The sequence below is a fragment of the Aythya ferina genome (assembly GCF_964211825.1).
Source record: "Aythya ferina genome assembly, chromosome: Z".
In the NCBI taxonomy this organism is placed as follows: Eukaryota; Metazoa; Chordata; class Aves; order Anseriformes; family Anatidae; genus Aythya; species Aythya ferina.
In genome coordinates, this window is record NC_140299.1 from 52,414,629 (window position 1) to 52,433,277 (window position 18,649).

The following is an 18,649-nucleotide window of genomic DNA, read 5'->3' on the forward strand; positions in this document are numbered from 1 at the left end:
CAGAATGTTTTGGGTCCTACACGAATGTAGCTATCCCCTTTCTGATTGTAGCTCTGTTGGGCAACTTTGAGACAGTGAATTACACAGAAGGAGAGATAAAAGAATCCTCTGGAAGTGTGGAGGCAGAATCAGAGTCTGTGAATCAGAAGATGGTGGCTCCTGAGCATCCTGCTCTTGCAAGGCTGCTACTAGTGGAGGGCAGGATTAGAAGGAATAAGGATAAGGTCTGGAAAGTGTCTTGGTTGTTTCCCTATGCCCCACAGGCGGATCAAGTACAGATTTTCTCCCTTGTAGAGCCTTTGGAGACATGGGGGTGGAAGGCACCATGCACATTCCAGTGAACTTCATCAGCACCCTCTTCATTATCCTCCAGTATTCAACTTTTTTTTTTTTTCAGATGAGTATGTGGAGTCCAAGTACACTTTACCATTTCCAACTGTGTTCACACAGGGATGCTTGCCTGTGAGTGATCTTGGGAATGTCTTCTTAGTACTGCTTGCCTTGGGCTTGAATGAAAGCAGGGAGATGGAATTCACCTGTAACACTGCTTATGTACTTTCCAAAAGCAGCGTGAAGGTGATGCTTTGTTTCTCTGTCATCCTTTCCAGAACATCGGGAAAAAGATGACCTGCCAGGAGTTCATTGCTAACCTCCAGGGGATGAACGATGGCAAAGACTTCCCAAAAGGGCTGTTGAAGGTAAGAAAATGAACTGCAGAACATGTGTTTCAGTGAGAGATGGTTCAAGCCGTGCTTGCATTTTTTGAATCTCAATTGTAAAGCAGTGGGCACGTTTCTCCTCCCAGAGCATATACAATACGTACAGTGTGTTCATTCTGTTGTTTTCCCTCTGCCTTCACTTGCATGAGGCTGGGACAGTGTGCATCATGAACTAGCAGGACTAAACTTCAGTGGAATCATCTCCAGAGCCATACGTCCTGTAAGGTCGGGTGGTCAGGCAGTCCCAGGCTTCTGTCTCCTGATTCAATCAGAGAGAAGGCAGCCAGCTGGTTCTGACTATTGAATATGTAAGGACTAATCCTGAACTGCATATCTGGAAGGCGTGTGTTTTTTCATCAAAGGTGCTTTGGGGTTTTCATATTAGAGCAGATGTAATTTCAGATTACAGTGTGCTGTCTGGTACAGACTGCTTTGCTTCAGGTTTTGTTCATTAAGTTTATGGCAGGAGTTAAATCTGAAGAGCTGTGAAAGAGGCTGAGCAGGACAAATCTTGTTTCATTGTCAATAATAATGAGACTGTTTCGTTTCTCTTTTGTGTGATTGTTGGCATGAAACAGCAGTCTGTTTGAATGAGGAGAGGAGCGCATATACTAGACATTGTAATTTTTTTGGTAATGGAAATAGTAATGAGAGGTTGCTGCATCTGAGATCTGACCCAAAGCCTACTGAAGTAAATCAAGAGTTCCTCCTGTTCTGTTTTGTTTTTTTCTTTTTTTTCAGGCCTATTGTGAAATGCAGATGCACCTGCACAATTACAAGTGGCAGAGTTTTTTTCTACTATTGGCAGTTTCTTCAGTTTCTCCAGCTTTTTCAGGAGCTTTTTGTTAGTCCCTCCCACCTCAGTTTAGTAGTTAGGAATGTAAACTCAAACCCCTTGATTTTAGATTTAATGTATTTCTTTTTAAAATGTGGGTGCAGTGTGCTCGTCTGTCAGCAGCATCACTTATTTTATTCTTTTTTTCCCAAGGAAGTTCATTTCTCAGTCTGCCATAGAGAGATGTGTTGAGATTAATTTGCAGGCTAATTGCAGCCCTTATTGAATAAATAGGTCTCCAGGCTGTGTTTAAATAACCTTCTGAGTGTACTGAGGAGAGGTGCTCAACTGGTGCTCACCTGCTGTTTATTTTCATGCTGACAGAAGTACACAGTCGGGGCTGAATCTTGGTGTTTATTGCTGACCTTCAGTCTAGTGCTCAGACTGCCTGGCCCTTTGCCAGCCCACTGAAAGCCAGGGACTGGGACTCGGGATGTTTTGGAAGAAACCTGGTGCCAGTGTCCTGCTTCCTTTGAGGCACGCTGCCCTTTTCTGCGTGCCACCCTAATGCTCTGGGGACAGAGGTGGAAACCAGCACTGGTCTTTCATATGGCTTGTCTGAAGGTTTGCAGACGTTCTGCTGCTCATTGTTTTAATTCGCCAGCGGAGGGAAGTCGAGCGAGTGGCAGTAAATGTGCGTTTCAGTAGCTACATTACTGTGCCCGCAGCAGCCAGCCTGACACTAGATACGTGATTACCAAGATTTAGCAGAAATTAAATTTGCATTACTGTCAATAAATTTAATTCACGGAGCCCTGCTTCAGCACAGTGCTGAAGCGCGTTTGGCTCGCTGGTGCATTAGCAGGACAGCTGATGTGAGGAGGCTGCAGGCTGACTCCCCACAGCCCTTCTGAAGTTGTCTGGGAGAGCAAGGACCATTTCCACAGGGTGGCAGTGTGCCCCTGCGGGAGCGAGATGCTCAGCACCCACTGGTGAGTGGCGTAGATGTAGCTGGGAAGCAGTTGTGCTTTTCTGCCTCTTCCATCTTTCCCTGTTCCCCTTGTAGCACTGAGGTGGGCATTGCATCGCTGAATGAAACTCTGCAGCTGTACATAGCCGAGCCCCTGTGCAAAGCTGAGCAGTGCTGGCACTGAAAGAAAAGGGGGGAAATCTTAGACAAGTGCTTCATGCAGGACTTGGGAAGCTCTCTGTAACACTTGCTCAGTACAGAGCAAATACAGAGCAAGGTGGCTCAGTACAGAGTCAGAGCTGCAAGTCCCGCTTGAGACATGCAGAACAGTAAACACACAAGCAGAAGTCAAATGTCTTCAGTCACTCCTATTACCCTTACTTCCACTGCAGCCTTGAGTGTTTATTTCGTTTGGGTAGGAAAAGAGACTTTCAGTGGGCAGACATGAACGTGTGAGGAGAGACAGTTGCCTATTCTAATTGTAATCAGCCTCTGAAAACTTTGGATGTGGGATCTCATTGCTCCCCCCCTCCCACTCGCGTGAAGGAACCAGACCTCTGTTGTATTGTGTTTTTTGTTTTTTTTTCACCCCAGCAATAAGGGCAGTTTGGTGAACACCATAAGGCCTTGTAGTTCAGGCCTTGATTCTGTGTGTCCCTGTGCTTTGGGAACAGGGATTTTATTCTGGCTAGAAGGGAAATGAGGAATGCTAATACAACATCACTTGCTCTGTGTCCCTCTGTCTTTTCTTTAATAGTGAAAGGAGTTTCATTTTGTACATTCATCTATACGATGGTTTATCTATTATTTTTTTTTTTTTTGTCTTCCTCCCTCCTCCTGTTAGACCTGAGGTTGTTTTTAAAGTTGGGACCCACAACGGCAAATATGCCAAGCTGATTAACAGCATGGCTCTCCCCATGGGATCTGCTTGCAGTATGCATATATTCAGGTCTTTGCTGGGCGGGCAGATACATGCACAGATATATGCACCTTCCCTTTTATTCCATCTTAGCTCTGGTTTGACCGTCTGTCACGCATCTGCTGTCAACTGCTAGTAAAGACCAGAAGTGGAGACAGTGGCTTGATGTCCACTGTGTGCTGTCAGTGCATACAGGCCTGACAATGGTAGTTTATACTTACTCCAAAGTTCCCATATGCCTTCAGACTGGAACAACTCCTTGCAAGTGAGAACCAGCATCCCAAGCTGCGATTCTCTTCGGTGTAAATCAGTGGTATCTCTGTTTGGCTGACTGGTGTATAAGGTGATTCAGGCCTGTTGAATCCAGACAGATTAAGGTTCTTGAGAGTGAAGTTTTTCAAAGGCAAGAAAACTTTTTGAAACTCCTGTCCTTTGACTCTGAACTGTCACACTCCAAGCATGCAAATAGTTTTCTATTGTATCGAGCTGTGCGAGGTGAATCCTGAATTACTAGCAATGTTTTCCTTTCAGCTTTGGTCTGTTGCACAGATCCCTTCACTGTGATGAGTCGAAGCCTTGGAAGGAGTGCCAAGGCCTGTGAGCTTTAATCTGGTGTTGCCATACTATCTCCACTGATGGTAGTCTGTTACATAGGCATTGTCGCCTTCAATGTTGGGCTTCATGAGATTGGCTTGAAAAGCATCTACTTTTGGCTGTGCTCTCTTGTGCTGACTGGTGGCTGCATTGCCCCCCAGCGTGAGCACCGGGTGTGAGGTGTGCCCAGATCTGTGCCTTCAGGTGGAAGGTGATGGCTCTGCACCAGCGTGGTGTCAGGCAGCCTCACCAGCCTGAGGGAGCTGGGGTGCTCTGCAGTGACTTTGCTAGAGCTGTCCCAGGAGGGGCTGCTGTGGAGATAAGACTCCATTCCTGCATGACAGATCTGCTCTGTCTCCCGGAGAAGTGCTGTAATGAAGTGACCAAATTAAGTGGGAGTTGCTGCTGCCGAACTCTCCTGAAGAGCCAGTCCCCCTTAATTTCCTAAATGATTTGAATTCTTGATCAGGACTCCTGGGATATGCAATTTCCTATAGAAGCTGCAAGGTAGAGTTTATCTCATTTTGCTGTCAGTTCCTTGCACTTTAATCAATGATTGTTGTATTATTATTTTTTTTTTGCCACTGCCTTTGTCTCCTATTTCACCTTCTCCCCTGCTCCTCATCTCCCGTCCCCAAAAAGCCCTCCAAAGCAAACACTTCATTAAAAGAGTTGATCTCTTTTATTTCTCTTTTTATTTTATTTTTCATTCTTGAGCCGTTCCCATCATTTCAGGTGTCTCGTGGAGAGAAGGGGGTTGAATGTCAGGTAGCTAACTTTTTTCTCCCCTCTTATTTACCCAGAAGAAGTCACACTTACCAGACTGCTGTGTACGCTGTAACTGCCCTCGTCTGTAGTCTCTGCACTTCGTCCTTTTGTATCTGAGGCTCTTCGGCAAGGACTTTCCACCTTCCTGCTATTGCTGAATGGAAAAGCGAGCCTGATGAATTCACCGAGAAGGGAGTTTGTAGTGGCGTGCCAGAAGGGCCCCAGAAGGGTAGCGTTTATGGCTGGAGCACGGTGCAGTTGTGGGCAAAGCAGGGGGGCGGAGGGGATGAAATGTCTGTGCTCTGCTAGGAGAGTTGGAATTCTGCTTGGCAGGAATCGGGCCTTACCTCTTTGGTTCACCTCCAGGATGAAGTTTTTCCTTTTTAAAATGTTTCTGCTGGGATAGTGTTTCTGGGGCAGCCATTTCTTATCTGTTTGAAATGAAGGATCTGTTGCTGAAGGCCTCTTTCAGCTGCTAGGAAACAACTGAGTCTAATCCAGCAGTCTAAAAGTCAGGGAATGCCGGATAAAACCATTAATCCATGTCTTTAACAGTTGTTTGTGAAAACATACTTCCCTTTCAGTCACTGAAGAGCCACAGTAACAGTGACTGAAGGGAACACCCGGATTGCCTTCGGTCTTCTCCATCCTCAGTAAGGACCTTTCTACTGTGGTAACCTTCATTTCCCTTGGTTTATGATTCTGGATGTTGTAGCTTATCCTCTGCAGGGATAGTAACCAGCTAAAGCATGCCCATGCAGAACTGTGAATTAAGCCAGGTTATGGTGATGCGTGCATTACTCTGGGATCTGCTAGTAACAGAGGTCCTGACACCTGCCTGCCTGGGTGACATACACATCTATTTTTTTCTTGTGTTCCGGGAATTTGGCTCAATTCATGTAAAGAGAAAAATCTGAAATCTGTGCACTCTCTGAAGTCAAACAAGCCTAAGTATTAAGTCTAGGAAAGCAATATAAAATAACAGCAAAAGTCTAATGCTCTCCACTGACTTTCTTTCTCTGAGCAGGGGAAGTGAAACTCTTGAAAAGGCTTAAATGTAAGATTGTGTGATGGTGATCCAGGAATAATAATTCCTCTCAGTGGTCTAGGGGTGGTGCAGGGAATTGCTTATCTTGCTAGGAAGCAGGCGTTTCAGGGCGGGCATGTTTCTGCTTTCATTGCCTGCATTTCTCTGACTTATTTTTCCTTCTCCAACCTTTTATTTCTATGCATTCAGATAGTTACTCAGAAGATCTTGCCTAGCCCATCAGGCTTTTGTGTCAGCAAGGAGTGAAACCCAAGCAGGGTCGGCTAAGAATTTCCATTAGTACCTGCTGCAGTTATGTGGCTTAATACCAGGCTCCTAATGAGCATTTGGGGGGTTAATTCTCATCTGTGGAGGCAAAGTCTCAGTAGCGAATTGTCCAAGTTGATCAGGCAAGTGAATCATATGATGTTTAGCTTCTCCATCCTGTCAGATGGCCAAGGCTGTCAGTTACTCTCTGGTTTAGCCAAAATGCTTAGCAGCTCCCGAGGACGAATGTCTCTGTGTAGAGCTTCCCGTTCCTCGTGCTGTCAGTGTGAAGGGTACAGAATGCTGGTCTTGAGCAGTGCTGCTCTCTGCCACCTTAAAGAAGGAGCTTTAGGCTCTTTTTGAGCTGGGAAATCTCTAATACAATGTCACACATACATTTTGGTCCCTATGACATATTACTCCCACCTCCATGTAGGTAGAAAACAAATTCTGAAAAACATTCTTTGATCTTCCACCCACTGATCTGCTTGAAATTTTAGTTCTGTACTGCAACTCGAGAGAAGGAGGAGTAGGAATATAATTTATACCATATTTAAAAAAAAAAAAAAAAAAAAGGGAAGAAAAAGAAAGGGAGAAAACATTACTTCCACCAGTCTTGGAATTATTGCCATATAAATCTTTGGTACTCATGCCTCCTGTTAGTCATCTCACTTTTAAAATGACATTGGATTACTCTCTCTCTGACCCAGTTACACTGTTTCTTTTCAAGCAGGAGCACCGTGTTGCTGCTTGAATTTTGATGTGTGTGTGTGTATATATATAATTATTTTTTTTAATGTTAAATGGAGCACTTAGTTTCCTTCTGAGGTCATGCTTCCTTGTGTGACAAAGTATTCGTAAGATCCTGGTGAAAACAGAGGGCAAATCCAAGATGACTCCTTCCTGCCCTGCTGACAGATGGTGTTTGGCAGGCGTCATGAGGACTACGTTGGATTTCTCCTGCGGCTGGGGCAAGGCAGCCAGACACCCCTCCATAGCCACATGCGTTTGTGGAGGACAGGGATGCCAGAGGCTGTGCCTATGTACCCCCCCTTGGGCTGCTCCTTCCAGTGCCAGCAACACCCACGTCAAACTTTTGTGGCTCTCACAATGGCCTCAATTATTTTTTTTTAATTTTTTTATTTTTTGCTATTGTTGTGTTTGCTGTCTCTGAATCAGAGGGAAGCATTAAGGGGTGGTTGTTTTTCTTTTCATGCAATGTCTGGGGGCGTGCTGGGTGGCGGAGGGTTTATTTAAATGTTGTTGGCTGTAAGCATGCTCGCTGCAGGTACAGAGGCATGGTTTGTTTGCAGCTGACAGGGAGAGTCTGTTGGCTTTGCAACCATGTTTGATTTGCATCACTGCGGGTTTCCGTCACATCTACTTAGGACGGTAGGGTTTTTTCATGGTTTTATGGATTTGCTTGGGATGCTGCTCTTTTGTGTAGCTACATCTGTTAGCTTTAACTTAAGGAACTTGGTGGTCTCTGATAGTTGACGCTTGTTGTATGGCTTCATTTGTTTCTGCCAGCCCAATTTACAATAGACTGTAGCTCCCAAAAGGAGGATGCAAGAGAAGACTTTTTTTTTTTTTTTTTTTTCCTCTGGAGACTATACTGCTTAGCTAGGAAATGCAGTCTGTGACACTGAGCTGTGTAGGGATATGCTGTAAGGAAAATCAAGTTAGGTAACTGCATCTCTTCACTTGTAATGCTGATCAGGATAAAGGAGGTGTGGTTCCTTTGCACCACTGTTCTTATCCAGGAGCTTGTTTTCACTAAACTTGTAGTCTCCCATCATTCTCAGCAGGGCACTTCATCTTGGGACAGATTTCTTTTGGCTCAAGATGCAGCAGGGATCCTGGAGAGAGAGAGATAGCAGGATTGATTTGGTCTTCCACCAGCCAATGTGATTTTATCTCTCAGCTTGCTTTTTGGTGATTTACTGATGTAAAAGGTCAGTTGTAAAGACTAGTGTCTGTGACTACAAGTCAGCTGATCACAGATGTGCTTTTGGCCTGCTTCTCACATAGAGTAAAACTTTACCTTCTTGAGTTAACCTCTTGGGAGCAAGGCTTCTATTTTCCTGGTACTGTAAGTTGATGTGCTTTGCTTCATGGTTGAAGTGGTCTAAAAGCACATGCTCTTGCAGTTTGAATAGCTTAGTTGAAATGGGATAGCTTTCTAGGCTGTAGTAGTTTAACTGCCTTCCATTGTAAGGATTACTTTCCATATTGTAACAGAAATCAGAGTAATCTCCAGGCATTCCTTCAGAATCTATAGCAAAGGTGTATGCACTACTACGTAAGTCGTAAGAAAGCAAAAAATTCTTTCTTGAGGACATCAGTGAGTGTTTTTTTGCTGGTAAATTCACTCAGATTGGGGTAAAACCCAGCAGCTCCATAAACGTCACTATAAAGATCTACTGTGGTCAGTGGAGAACAGGAGTATCTCTTGGGAAAAGCTAGGTGGTTAATTTGGAGATTAATTTTGAAATTCCCTGTCAATATCTGCCATTTTCCCACCATACACAAAACGTGCTGTTACCCTGTAAGGGTTCCTTGTAGATGTGATTGCTTATGTATGTAGAAACAAAGTGATTGCTCTAGTATTTCTGCTATTTACAGGGATGGCCGTTGGGAGACATTAAGATTTAATCTTGGTTGTCAGCTCCCCCTGGTTAGCAGACCTCAGAAATCATTATCTTAATATCACAGTAATGTCAGTTCAATAATGTCACTGTTGATCAGTTGTTGAGCTGTAGTTCTGTAGCCATCATGTATTAGTATTTGATCCAGCAGAATTAACTGCAAGTCTGTTTTGGGGAGAAGAAAAAAACAGGGATGAAGGAAGAAGAAAAGCAATCTTATGAGAGATTTAATGCTGTTTATTTAACAAACAACAGTATTTAATAGTGGTATTAAATACTGCTGCTTTCCTGTGCTGCACAAATATGTTATTACTGGCTCTTGAGAGTACATTTTAGGTAATTGATGTGTGTATGTATTTTGTTAGCTTTTGTTGGGGGTATTGCTGTCACTGGGATCAGGCTTAAATGATACTAATGGATTCTTGTGGCTTTGTCTGAGGACATTGAAGTTCTTCAGACACAATAACTTGGTCCTTGGGTTTGGTAGCTAAAAGCCAATATTGAATTTCACTTTGAATTCCTCAGGTTTTCTTCTTTTGTTGTTATTTGCTGAATAACATTAGGAGGACAAAGCGAGGACTGGGTGTATTTGGCCCTGACTGAGTCAGTGAAACCTGGTGGGAGGAAAAGATGGGAAGGAGCTTATTGCATAGGAAGTTGGCACGGCTGCCTGTTACCTGTATGGGTGATGTACTCTGCCACTGCCTGTGACAGGTGAAAAGCTTTTGGATAGCTTTGAAACGGTGAGACGGAAAGAACTGCAGATACTCTGCTCCCCCCTCCCTTCATCTGCTTTGGCCTAAAGTTTCAAATTCTCCTGCTGATTTATGGTTTGCTCTTGGAGGTGCTGGTAGGAAGTGTCCATAAATAGGGTCACCATCCTTTCAGTCACCCTAGTGGTGTTACTGAACTGTTCCGACTAAATGCCAGCTGAATATCTCCATCTTGCTCCTTTCCTACTACCTCTTTGCTGGCCTCTGATCAAGGGGAAGATCGTGGCTTCTTGCCACTGCTGGAGATTCCCCTGGGTGCAGATGGCTTTGATTTTTTTTTTTTTTTTTTTTTTCCGGTATTGCATAGTCATATCAGCCCCTCGTTAAAGAAATTCCTTCTGTCCCCTTTTCTGTCAACAACCCACTTCCCTTCTCCCTCAGAAATTCTGTTGCTCAGTTACAGACACAAATCAATCCTGTATGCATGTTAATTTCTAAAATGGTGGAACCTCTCTGATGTTCAGAAGTGGTCTTTCTGAAGAGGAAGAGCAGTCACTGTGTACACAGATGTACTTGCTCAGTCAGGACTACAAGACTGTGTTATAACTTACAGATGAAAATTAGAGACAGTGGAGCAATAGACAATCCCTGGGCTGAAGACATTTAAGGCTTCATAAAGCATGATCTCAAGGTGTTTTCTTTATTGGAGAGCATGAGCTGACAGGTGTTTTCCATGCTCTGGCTGGGGGGGGAATAAAATTGAACAAGATGTGACCTCTCACCCTGGATGTTTTGAACTGCTGCTTGGTTACAGCTGAACTAGACCCGATCCCTTGTGAATTAAGGTTCCCATCCTGCCTGGGGATCTGCTAACCTTGGCTTGGAGGGTGATAGATAGTGAGCTGCGACACTGGGGCAGCGTTGATGGTACTGTGTTCTGGGTAAGGGAAGAGAAATGAGAAATGTTGCTGTGATTTGGTATAGCTTGTGTTTAATAATGAAATTGCTCTGCATAATGCATGGTGGCCTAGGTCTGTATGTGGTATTTAAAGAATATAATTATTTTGGATGTGTTGAGGGTGCTTGGGGAGGTGGCCTTATAAATCTGAGAGCAAGAATAATCTGCCTAGGCAGGGGGCTGGTAGGTTAGGGAGTGATTTGTGGCCATTTACGTAGCACCTGTCGGGACCTGCTGCTTAGCTCATCTGGAGCTGTTTGATTGCAATGAAAATTTCCACTAAGATGATATTTTCTTTGAAAAGCTTTTCCACTAGCAGTGGATAATTTCAGTTGGGTTAAGTAATGGTTTCTGGGAAATGGTGCAAATAGCTTCGAGCACGCAGCTGATTGCTGCCAGAGCAGAGCGGCCTTCTGTTCCTTCGGGTATCCCCTGACAACGTCAGGTTTGTGTACGGAGGCTGGAGCACACCTGCAATTTGATCCTAACGCGTGAGGCGGGGGTGAGCTTGCAAGACTGCCACGGAGTTAGGAATGCATTTTGCTTCTTGGCCAGGTGGGAAGAAGTCAGTAGTCAAGCTGGCCAGAGGCAGGATCTGTGGGGAATCAGCACCCGGCTCAGTGGGGCTCCTTGTTCCCCTCTTCACGAAGTGTTGCCCTTCAGCATTGCCTGCAGCGATCGTGGTCTGTGGGCAGGACTGGTGTCTGCAGCATCCCTGGGGGTAATGCAAGCAAAGGGTGGCTGCTGAGAGGTGCTGGGGAGGGGGGGAGCGGTGTTTTCCACAAGCAGAAATGCACCTCGGAGCACAACGTGGCTGTCTAGTCACTTGTCCGCTGAGGCTGTAAATCCCAGATTGCAAGAGGCTTGGCAGGTGTATGTAGGGAAAACGCCCACTCGGTTCATCTGCTTCTTGTTTACTCCTGGGTGCTGCAGCACACATGACAGGGGCTAAACAAGCTCTGGCTCTGCCTCAGCGTGGCTCTGCTGACACCAAATGTGACTGGGGTGTGGGATGGGGCTGGAGCCCCTCCAGACGGCTGTCAGGGGTGGGGGGGGTCTCAAGGGGGCTTCCCCTCCTCTGAGGGGTCTGGGCATGTGGTGTGACGTGCCACATGGGAGCGGGACACGGGGCTATGGGGTCCCCACGGCTTGTGACCCTACTGCTGGCCTGGCCTTGCCCTGCAGGCTGGCGGCACGGGGCAGGCCAAGGTCCCCAAGCCGTTCAATCTCCCAGCTCCTCGTGCTTCTTTAGGCAACCTGCTTCCCTCTTCTGAGTTCAAGGGCCAGGTCTGCCTCGTGTCCTCCTGCCTTGGCACTGGCACGGGCTGCTCCACCTGCCCCAGCATGTGCCGTCGCTGCCATGGCCCGGCCTGGCGCCGAGCATAGTAGGTCTCCCTCACCGTAGCATGTTGCCATGGCGATGCTCAGTCTGCAGCGCTCCGGGTCTCCAGCAACCAGAAATGATGGTGCTTTTGCAACGTTGAGGTAAACATCTCTCTTCTCCCTTACACGGCGCACCCACCCCTGCTGACTTATCCGGCTGCCATTGGCGCCGGCCTCCCCTCGCCCCCTGCGCGGGGGAGAGCAGCTCCAGGCAGCACAGAAATTGGGGGATGCGATTTGTTTGCAGGGTGGTGTGGTTGTGGTCCCCCGGAGCCCCAAGGGGGGGAACTGGCCCCTGTCTGTTTGCTCACAGTCTTGCCCTGGTCACCTTGTGAAAGTCATCCCTTTCCCTCCAGCCCCTCCGAGTGTGTGAGAGTGGTGGCCCGCTCCCTCACCCCAGGAGGGCACCCTGAGGGCTCTGGCTAAACACTTGAGTTGCTGAATCTCTCTGAGGATGGACAGCGGGCATCTCTGTGGGGCTTGGGTGCTTCCCAGAACTTTTGTTGTGGTGTTGTGGGCTTTCACTTGTTTCTCCAGTGCTTTGGGAACCCGTCAGTATTTCTAACACCCAGGAGCCTGTAGCTGGCAGGTGATTGAAGGCTCTCTTTACGGTGTCCTTTGTTACTGCAGACAGTAATGAGCGTGGCAGGCCACTGCAGGCAGGGAAGTGTGGCCGTGTGAACTGAAAATGAATCTCTTGCTTGATCTGCTGGCATTTGTTCCAGCATCTTTCTCTCCTCCTCTCTGCCTCTCACCGTCGGTGTGTGTATGAAGGGGGCGTCTAAGCTAGAGAGGGGAGTGGAGCAGGGGTGGAGTTTCTGTCGTCCTCTTCTTTTTCTTTTCCTTTTTTTTTTTTTTCCTATCCAGTGACGTGAGCAATGCCTGGAACAATCAGGCTGGCTCCAAACAGTGTGCCTGAAGATGCTGGAGGAAACAGCCTAGTGCGTTTTAAGCAAACACTGATTGCTTGAGCCTGGGCTCTCCAGACTTGACCTTTTCCAATTCCTCTGCAGGGGATTGGGAAGTGCCATTAGCTTTCTTCTCCCCCATCCCATACCGTCACTTTTTGGAGATGATCGGAGTTAACAGTGTTCAGAGCACCAGCAAAGTCCGGGTGAGAGCCACAGGTTCAGTGAAATACTCCCGAGAAGAATCTCTCTGGCGGCAGTCCCATCGGTCAAAATCTATGAAAATCTCCAACTCCTCTGAGTTCTCTACTAAAGAAAGCAAGGTAAATGGCTAAATATTCAGTGTTTCTCTCTGCTAAGAATGAAGGTGATGATGCTGAAAAGATTATGCTCTGCAGGAATGAAGGGCTCCGGATAATCTGCAGTGATCACGGAGTTGCTGTCAAGTCAGAAAAGATCTTTAGGCTTAAGGAGAGGCTGAAGGTGGAAAAGGTTTGGTGTGTATGATAGCGATCAGGTTTTACAGGAATGCCTTTTACTGTGCTCGATGCAGTAGTAAACAGTGAAAACTTGCTAGTGAGAATGCTAATTGGAGCTCTGCTCCCAGGAAAGGTGCCTGAGTTTGCAAATAATGTCCTTGGGGTTATCCCTCTAATGGGAATTGTTTTCCCCAGCAAAAAATAGTTTTTGCTCTTTCTCTGCAGCTCGGTGTTTTAGTAGGTGGGTGATAGATAAAAACATCATCTCGCTTGCTTGCGTGATTAAGTATTGCCATCAAGTATTTATTAGGGACGCATCACTTGTGCGCTTACGGGAATACATTATTGTTTGTCTAACAGTCGGTAGCACGGGCTATGCCCAGCTGCTACGGTGGCTGCGTTCAGCATTTCCTCGCCTGGTGCAGTTTGGTTCCCAGGTGGACAGCCCCCACTTCATGCAGTATTGCATCTTCCCTCGTTCCGTCACTCCTGAGAGGCACCTGGGAACCTCTGGCAAGAGCTTTAATACCTGTCTCCCTCCCAAAGCTCTCTGTGTTTCCAAGGATTAGATGAACTTTATGCAGTGACCTCTAATTCCTCTAATTTCATTCCTGCTGCAAATTGATTTTTGCCTTGGGATTAGAAGATAAAACCGTTTGCTGAGGTGTGCTGAATGAAGCTGAAGTATTTCACAATAACAGCCAAAGGCGTTTAATCAACCGTGTCTTGTCTGCCTGCATACAAACAAGCAGGCAGACACATGGATCAACCTGTGCTGTCCCTTGGCTAAATCCTGTATCTGTCCTGAGAGAAGCCTCCTTCGGTACGGTGGAAACGTCCTTATGCTGCACAGTACTTCTTAGCAGATCACCCTGTGCCAGATTACAAGTTGTGTGCTATTTCAGAGTCTCAGCTGCAGAGCTTTCATCAGAGTGCTGCAAGCAGAAATAAATATTTTATTCACTCTAGTTCTAGGAATTACCATTTTGGGGGCTTAATTTCACCATAACTAGGAAATAATGTAATGGTAAGGCTGTGGCAGAGGAATTGTGTGGCCACTATTTTGGGGCTGTAGCTGATGCGGTGTCTGTTACTTTGATACTGCTACTCTGGAAAATGCCAAAGTGAGGGGTGGATCTTACAAGTGCTTTAGGACCCTGCTCTTGTAAGCAATTTCACCTTAGGCATGTGAAAAATTCTGGTGTATTTGGTGGGAGGATGCACACATATGAAGTCTCCGCATGTGGCAGAAACTTGGGTCTTTTGGCTTTGGGTGAAACACAGTCTCTGCACCTCTGTGCCCCCTCCTGGGTTTTGTGACCACTGTGTGCACATGGTGTAATGTCCTCAGAGCAGGACTCCCAGGGGTGATGTCTGACACCCGTAGCTGCTACTGCAGCGATGATTGCTCTGTGCTCGTTCCTCTGTGGGATTCCCATTTCTGCCCCCTGAGTGCTGGGCGCAGTGGGTTGTGGTGAGGGAGAAAGCCACTTCTCACCTGCCTAGCTCAAGCAGTTGGGAAGCGTACTTCAGCTTTGATTTTGTTTATAGAGCTGTACCTTTGTTTAGTAGCAAGATATTTGTATCTGTCAAGTACATAGGACCTGTAAAGGGGATATTATGGAGGGCTGAGGTGATCCTTACGTGCCCATCAGTGGTACCTGCCCAGCTAAGACTAGAAGCCTGCATGGGCTGTGTATTCCTCTTGCCTATTTCCCCCTTTTGTCCCCAGCGTGGCCTGTAACTTTTCTTGTAGACAGGATTTTGGATGAGATTTGTATTTTTGGCTCTACCATTGATTAGAGACGTGTGATTTGAGGCAGCCCCATTCTTTCCATATGTCTGTTCCCTCTTCTGTTCCTTATCTGACCATCTATGATTTAGAGATCTGGTTTATGCTTGAGTTTTGGCTCTTCAGTGCCGCTGTCTCGGTGGAAGACACCTGAAAATCTAGAAGTTATTGCCACTGTGTAGCATGGCATAGGATGTCTTTTCATCAGTGAAGCCCATGTGTGCGTGCCTGTACATCACCTCGCACAAAATGTCCTCAGTTCTAGGCTCTTTATTTTTTAAGTTCTGTTCCCCATACAAAAGGACTACAATGCTCAAGACCTGTTTCCGTGACTGCTTCCGCTGTTTAACCTATTTGTGCCCCAGAGCCACGTTCCATGGGTGTTTTGCACTCACATCACAGCCTGTTTTGCTAATCTGGAGAGTATTATGTACTCTTGTGCTATAGCTGGTGTGAACGAGGCACCAACATGGTGCCTGCATATGGAATATACCTGCTGCCCGTGTCAAAGAAGTTAGCCCGGGGAGCCATCACCTCCTTTGAAAACATCAGGAAATGCTTCTGTGGACACACGTACACTTCTGTATGCACAGGGTCCACTATGTAATTCGTCCTGGGTGTATTACAGGCAGACGTCACAGTCTCAGGGCAGCAGGAGAACCCGTGAAAAGGATGTTGTGAATCGATGTGCCATTATTCCCAGGAAGGTAGTCTCAAACCCAGGCTGCAGGCAAGGTGAGTTGGAGGATCTCAGGATCTTCTGTGCGATGTGCCGTGCTCAGCAGTCTCTCCTCCCGACAGGCACTGTTTCCCTGCAACCATGGGCTGAATCGCATAGTGCCTGTACAGGTCCTGCCTGCAAATGCGCAAGGATAATAAAACAGTTTCTGAAACAGTCTGTGCAGGTGCTCCGCTATCAAGAAACACTTCTCTAGCCTTTTTCTCTGTTCACTCTTAATAATTCAGTGTGCTGCCTTTACCAGTAACATTGATGAAACACTCCAGCAAGTACAGAACAAATCTTTCTAGCAACCCCAATGTATCAAGATTACAGAGGAAGCATTTCTTGTGTGGCATTAATTTCTTGGCTCTTGAGAGCCCCAGCTAACCACCCTTTTCTGTTTTGTGACGATGATGTATCTGGCACAATCTTTCCTTCCTTTTTTTTTTTCCCTTCCACCCCACCCCCCCCTTCTCTCCATACAAACCAGATTTTTTAACAGAGGAGTTTTCTCTTAGAAATGTTCTCCTCCAGTTGGTGACGCACTTGAAATTCCCTGGGTGAAATGATCTCTTTTCCTTCCCCCTAAAACATTCCTATCAACCCTATCTCCACCCACACCAAAACAACATTCATCGGTTCCATATGCTGCTGAACAGCTCTGTGCTGTTTTATGAATAATGTATGCCGGCTTGTTAGAAGAATGTTTGTTGTACAAACCAGTGGAATTTGCAATTGAGAGAGGTGTCAGCAGACGTGCCACGCCACGTACTAACCCATGGCCTTCCTGGGGTACTGCTCTGGCATCCTTGCTGCACCCCTGTCAGAAAGAGAAAGAGGGGTAAGGCGCTGGGCGTGAGCAGATTTTGAGGCTGGCAAGATGCTACAGGCACTTGGTGTTCAGAGCCCGTATACTTGCCTCGCCAGGTGTTACAGATCCGTGCATGGGGAGAGGAGAAAATTTCAAGATCTGAATTTTGGGGGGAGGGTGGGGAATGGAAAATGGCAATGTAATGTGGATCTAAATGCAAGTAACAGCTCTAGGGGAGGGTCAGCCTCCGGGGTAGATGCGTAAGCAGCAAACCAAGGGTGTTTTATAGCAGTGCATCCCGCTCCGTTCCTGCCTGAGGAGGCTGTGACACAGAGACATGCTGGTTCAAGGGACCTGCATGCTGAGTACAACACCTATCAGACCTGCGTGCAGGCATCTGTGATGTCTGGTATTTGTGGCTTCCCTAATCTGTTTTATAGGGCTCTGCCTCTTAACGTTGTGTGTCCTCCCTCCAGTAAATCCTGCACGGTGGGAGCTGGGCTGGTGCCTGGCTGGCTGCCACGGTCCTGGGGGCAGAGCTGGTGGACGGGAGCTGAACTGAATGGGAGGCGTGCGGAGCTGCATCGGCACGCAGGCTGGTCGGGAGAGGAGAGCGTGGTTCACGCTGTTCCCACAGCGCAGACAGGTGACAGAGATGTTCCTGACTTTGTCTTGTTTCAGGACGTACACAGACTGCTCTTTCCTGCCTCCTCCCCTGACCTGCCAGCTTCCCTGTCTCTGGGCTGGTGGACAGGAGGAGCACATCTCTGTCTGGGGCTGTGTCTGGGGCTCCCTTGGCTTCCTGAGCCTGACCGTGCCGCAACCAGCTGGAAGAAGAAGACATGTCCTCGGGCAGGGCTCCTTCTGACAGCAGCTGCAGGGGGAGGCTGGCAGGGGCCTGGCTCTGAGAGCATGAGTGCATCCCTCTCCTGCCTGGTGGGAGCTGCAGAGGTCCCCTGCTGCATCTCCTGTAGCGGTCAGATGGCCATTCCCCCAGCAGCGACTTCAGAAACCAGGGCAAAACTGGGTGTTGGCAGAGCGCCTGAGAAACAAATACCAGGGAAAGCTGGCTGGGTGATCCCAGCTCCCCAAAGTTGGTTTTGTTTTCGCCTGTTTACCTGCTCATGACAAGCATTTATGGCACCTTCCCTTTTGTGCGCAGAGCAGGTGTGAGAAATACCTGTGGCGCATTTCCTTCCTTCTTGGCAAGCTTTTCTGGAGGGACCCATGTGTGCAAATGTGACCAGAAACTAGCACTTAGGTTCTTGAAGCAGACTTTCTCTGCCCTGCGTTGCCTTTCAAAGGAAGGGCTCATGCCTTGCTCCAGGAGCTCCTCAGCTCCTTGTGCTGTGCTGGCCAGGATTTGGGAGTCTGCCCCTTCTTGTTGCCTAAACTATTTACCTGGATGAGTACCCTGGTATTTCCCTGCATCTCTACCCCTGTGTTCACACCTGCTCTTGCCTTTCTTTTGTCTGCTGCTTCTGCATGCAGAGGCTGACTCACAGCATAGCAGGCAGTCGGCAGGTGCTGAGAGCAGCCTATCTAAATGGGTCCAGTGGTTTTTGCATGTGACAGGCTTTTGAGGGAGGTGAGGATGGCATGCGATCTCTTTTTTTTTTTTTTTGGCTGCTTTGTAAATAAACATTTTTCAGAAGCGCTTTCTGCGTGGTTTTGCTTCTCTTTCCAATTGCAATAAAATTATCAACTGGTGAGAGATTGTTGAAATCTAGATTTCTAGTTTACCTGCTTACCAAAGGGAAAACAGATGGAATTCAGTGAATTCTCACAGAATTGCAGGCTTCCTGCACACATTTGTTTTCCTGTTTATGAACAACTGCAAACAAATCCTGCTTTGCTCTTTTTTTTTTATGCTGCAGGCTGTTGAGGGTCAAATTGGAGCTATAGGAAACAACCCTGGAGTTAAGAAAGGTGTTCAGGATGGTGCTTTCTATTCTGTTTTGTACACCAGTTAATTTCTTTTGTTCTCCCTTACAAACTATGCTTTTTTCTCCAGGAAGCCCGGAGGAGTGCTGGGCCTCATGTGTAGTGGACCCAAAGATCAGCAGTTCCCAGAAAAGGAAAAGCTCCAGGGAGTAGGTTTTGGGGGTCTGGGTAGTAGTGCTTGTAAGTTAAAACAGTGAAACTGGACGCTGCCGAGTAGCTGTTTATATGCTGTTTACAGTAGCCTTGGGTGACA

General features: G+C 47.0%; 1 protein-coding gene across 10 annotated transcripts in view; it reads left to right on the forward strand.

Annotated features, from left to right (window-relative positions):
- LOC311426703 (PH and SEC7 domain-containing protein 3-like) overlaps window positions 1–18,649 on the forward strand; it is a 107,464-nt gene that overhangs the window by 49,137 nt on the left and 39,678 nt on the right. For 9 of the 10 annotated variants that reach the window (XM_084503253.1, XM_084503255.1, XM_084503249.1 and 6 more), the window contains one exon: window positions 609–698. In XM_084503253.1, coding sequence (XP_084359379.1) covers window positions 609–698 — 90 coding nt within the window. Of the gene's footprint in view, window positions 1–608; window positions 699–12,612; window positions 12,973–18,649 lie in introns of those variants that run through there. The other variant, XM_084503250.1, reaches the window with a different exon arrangement.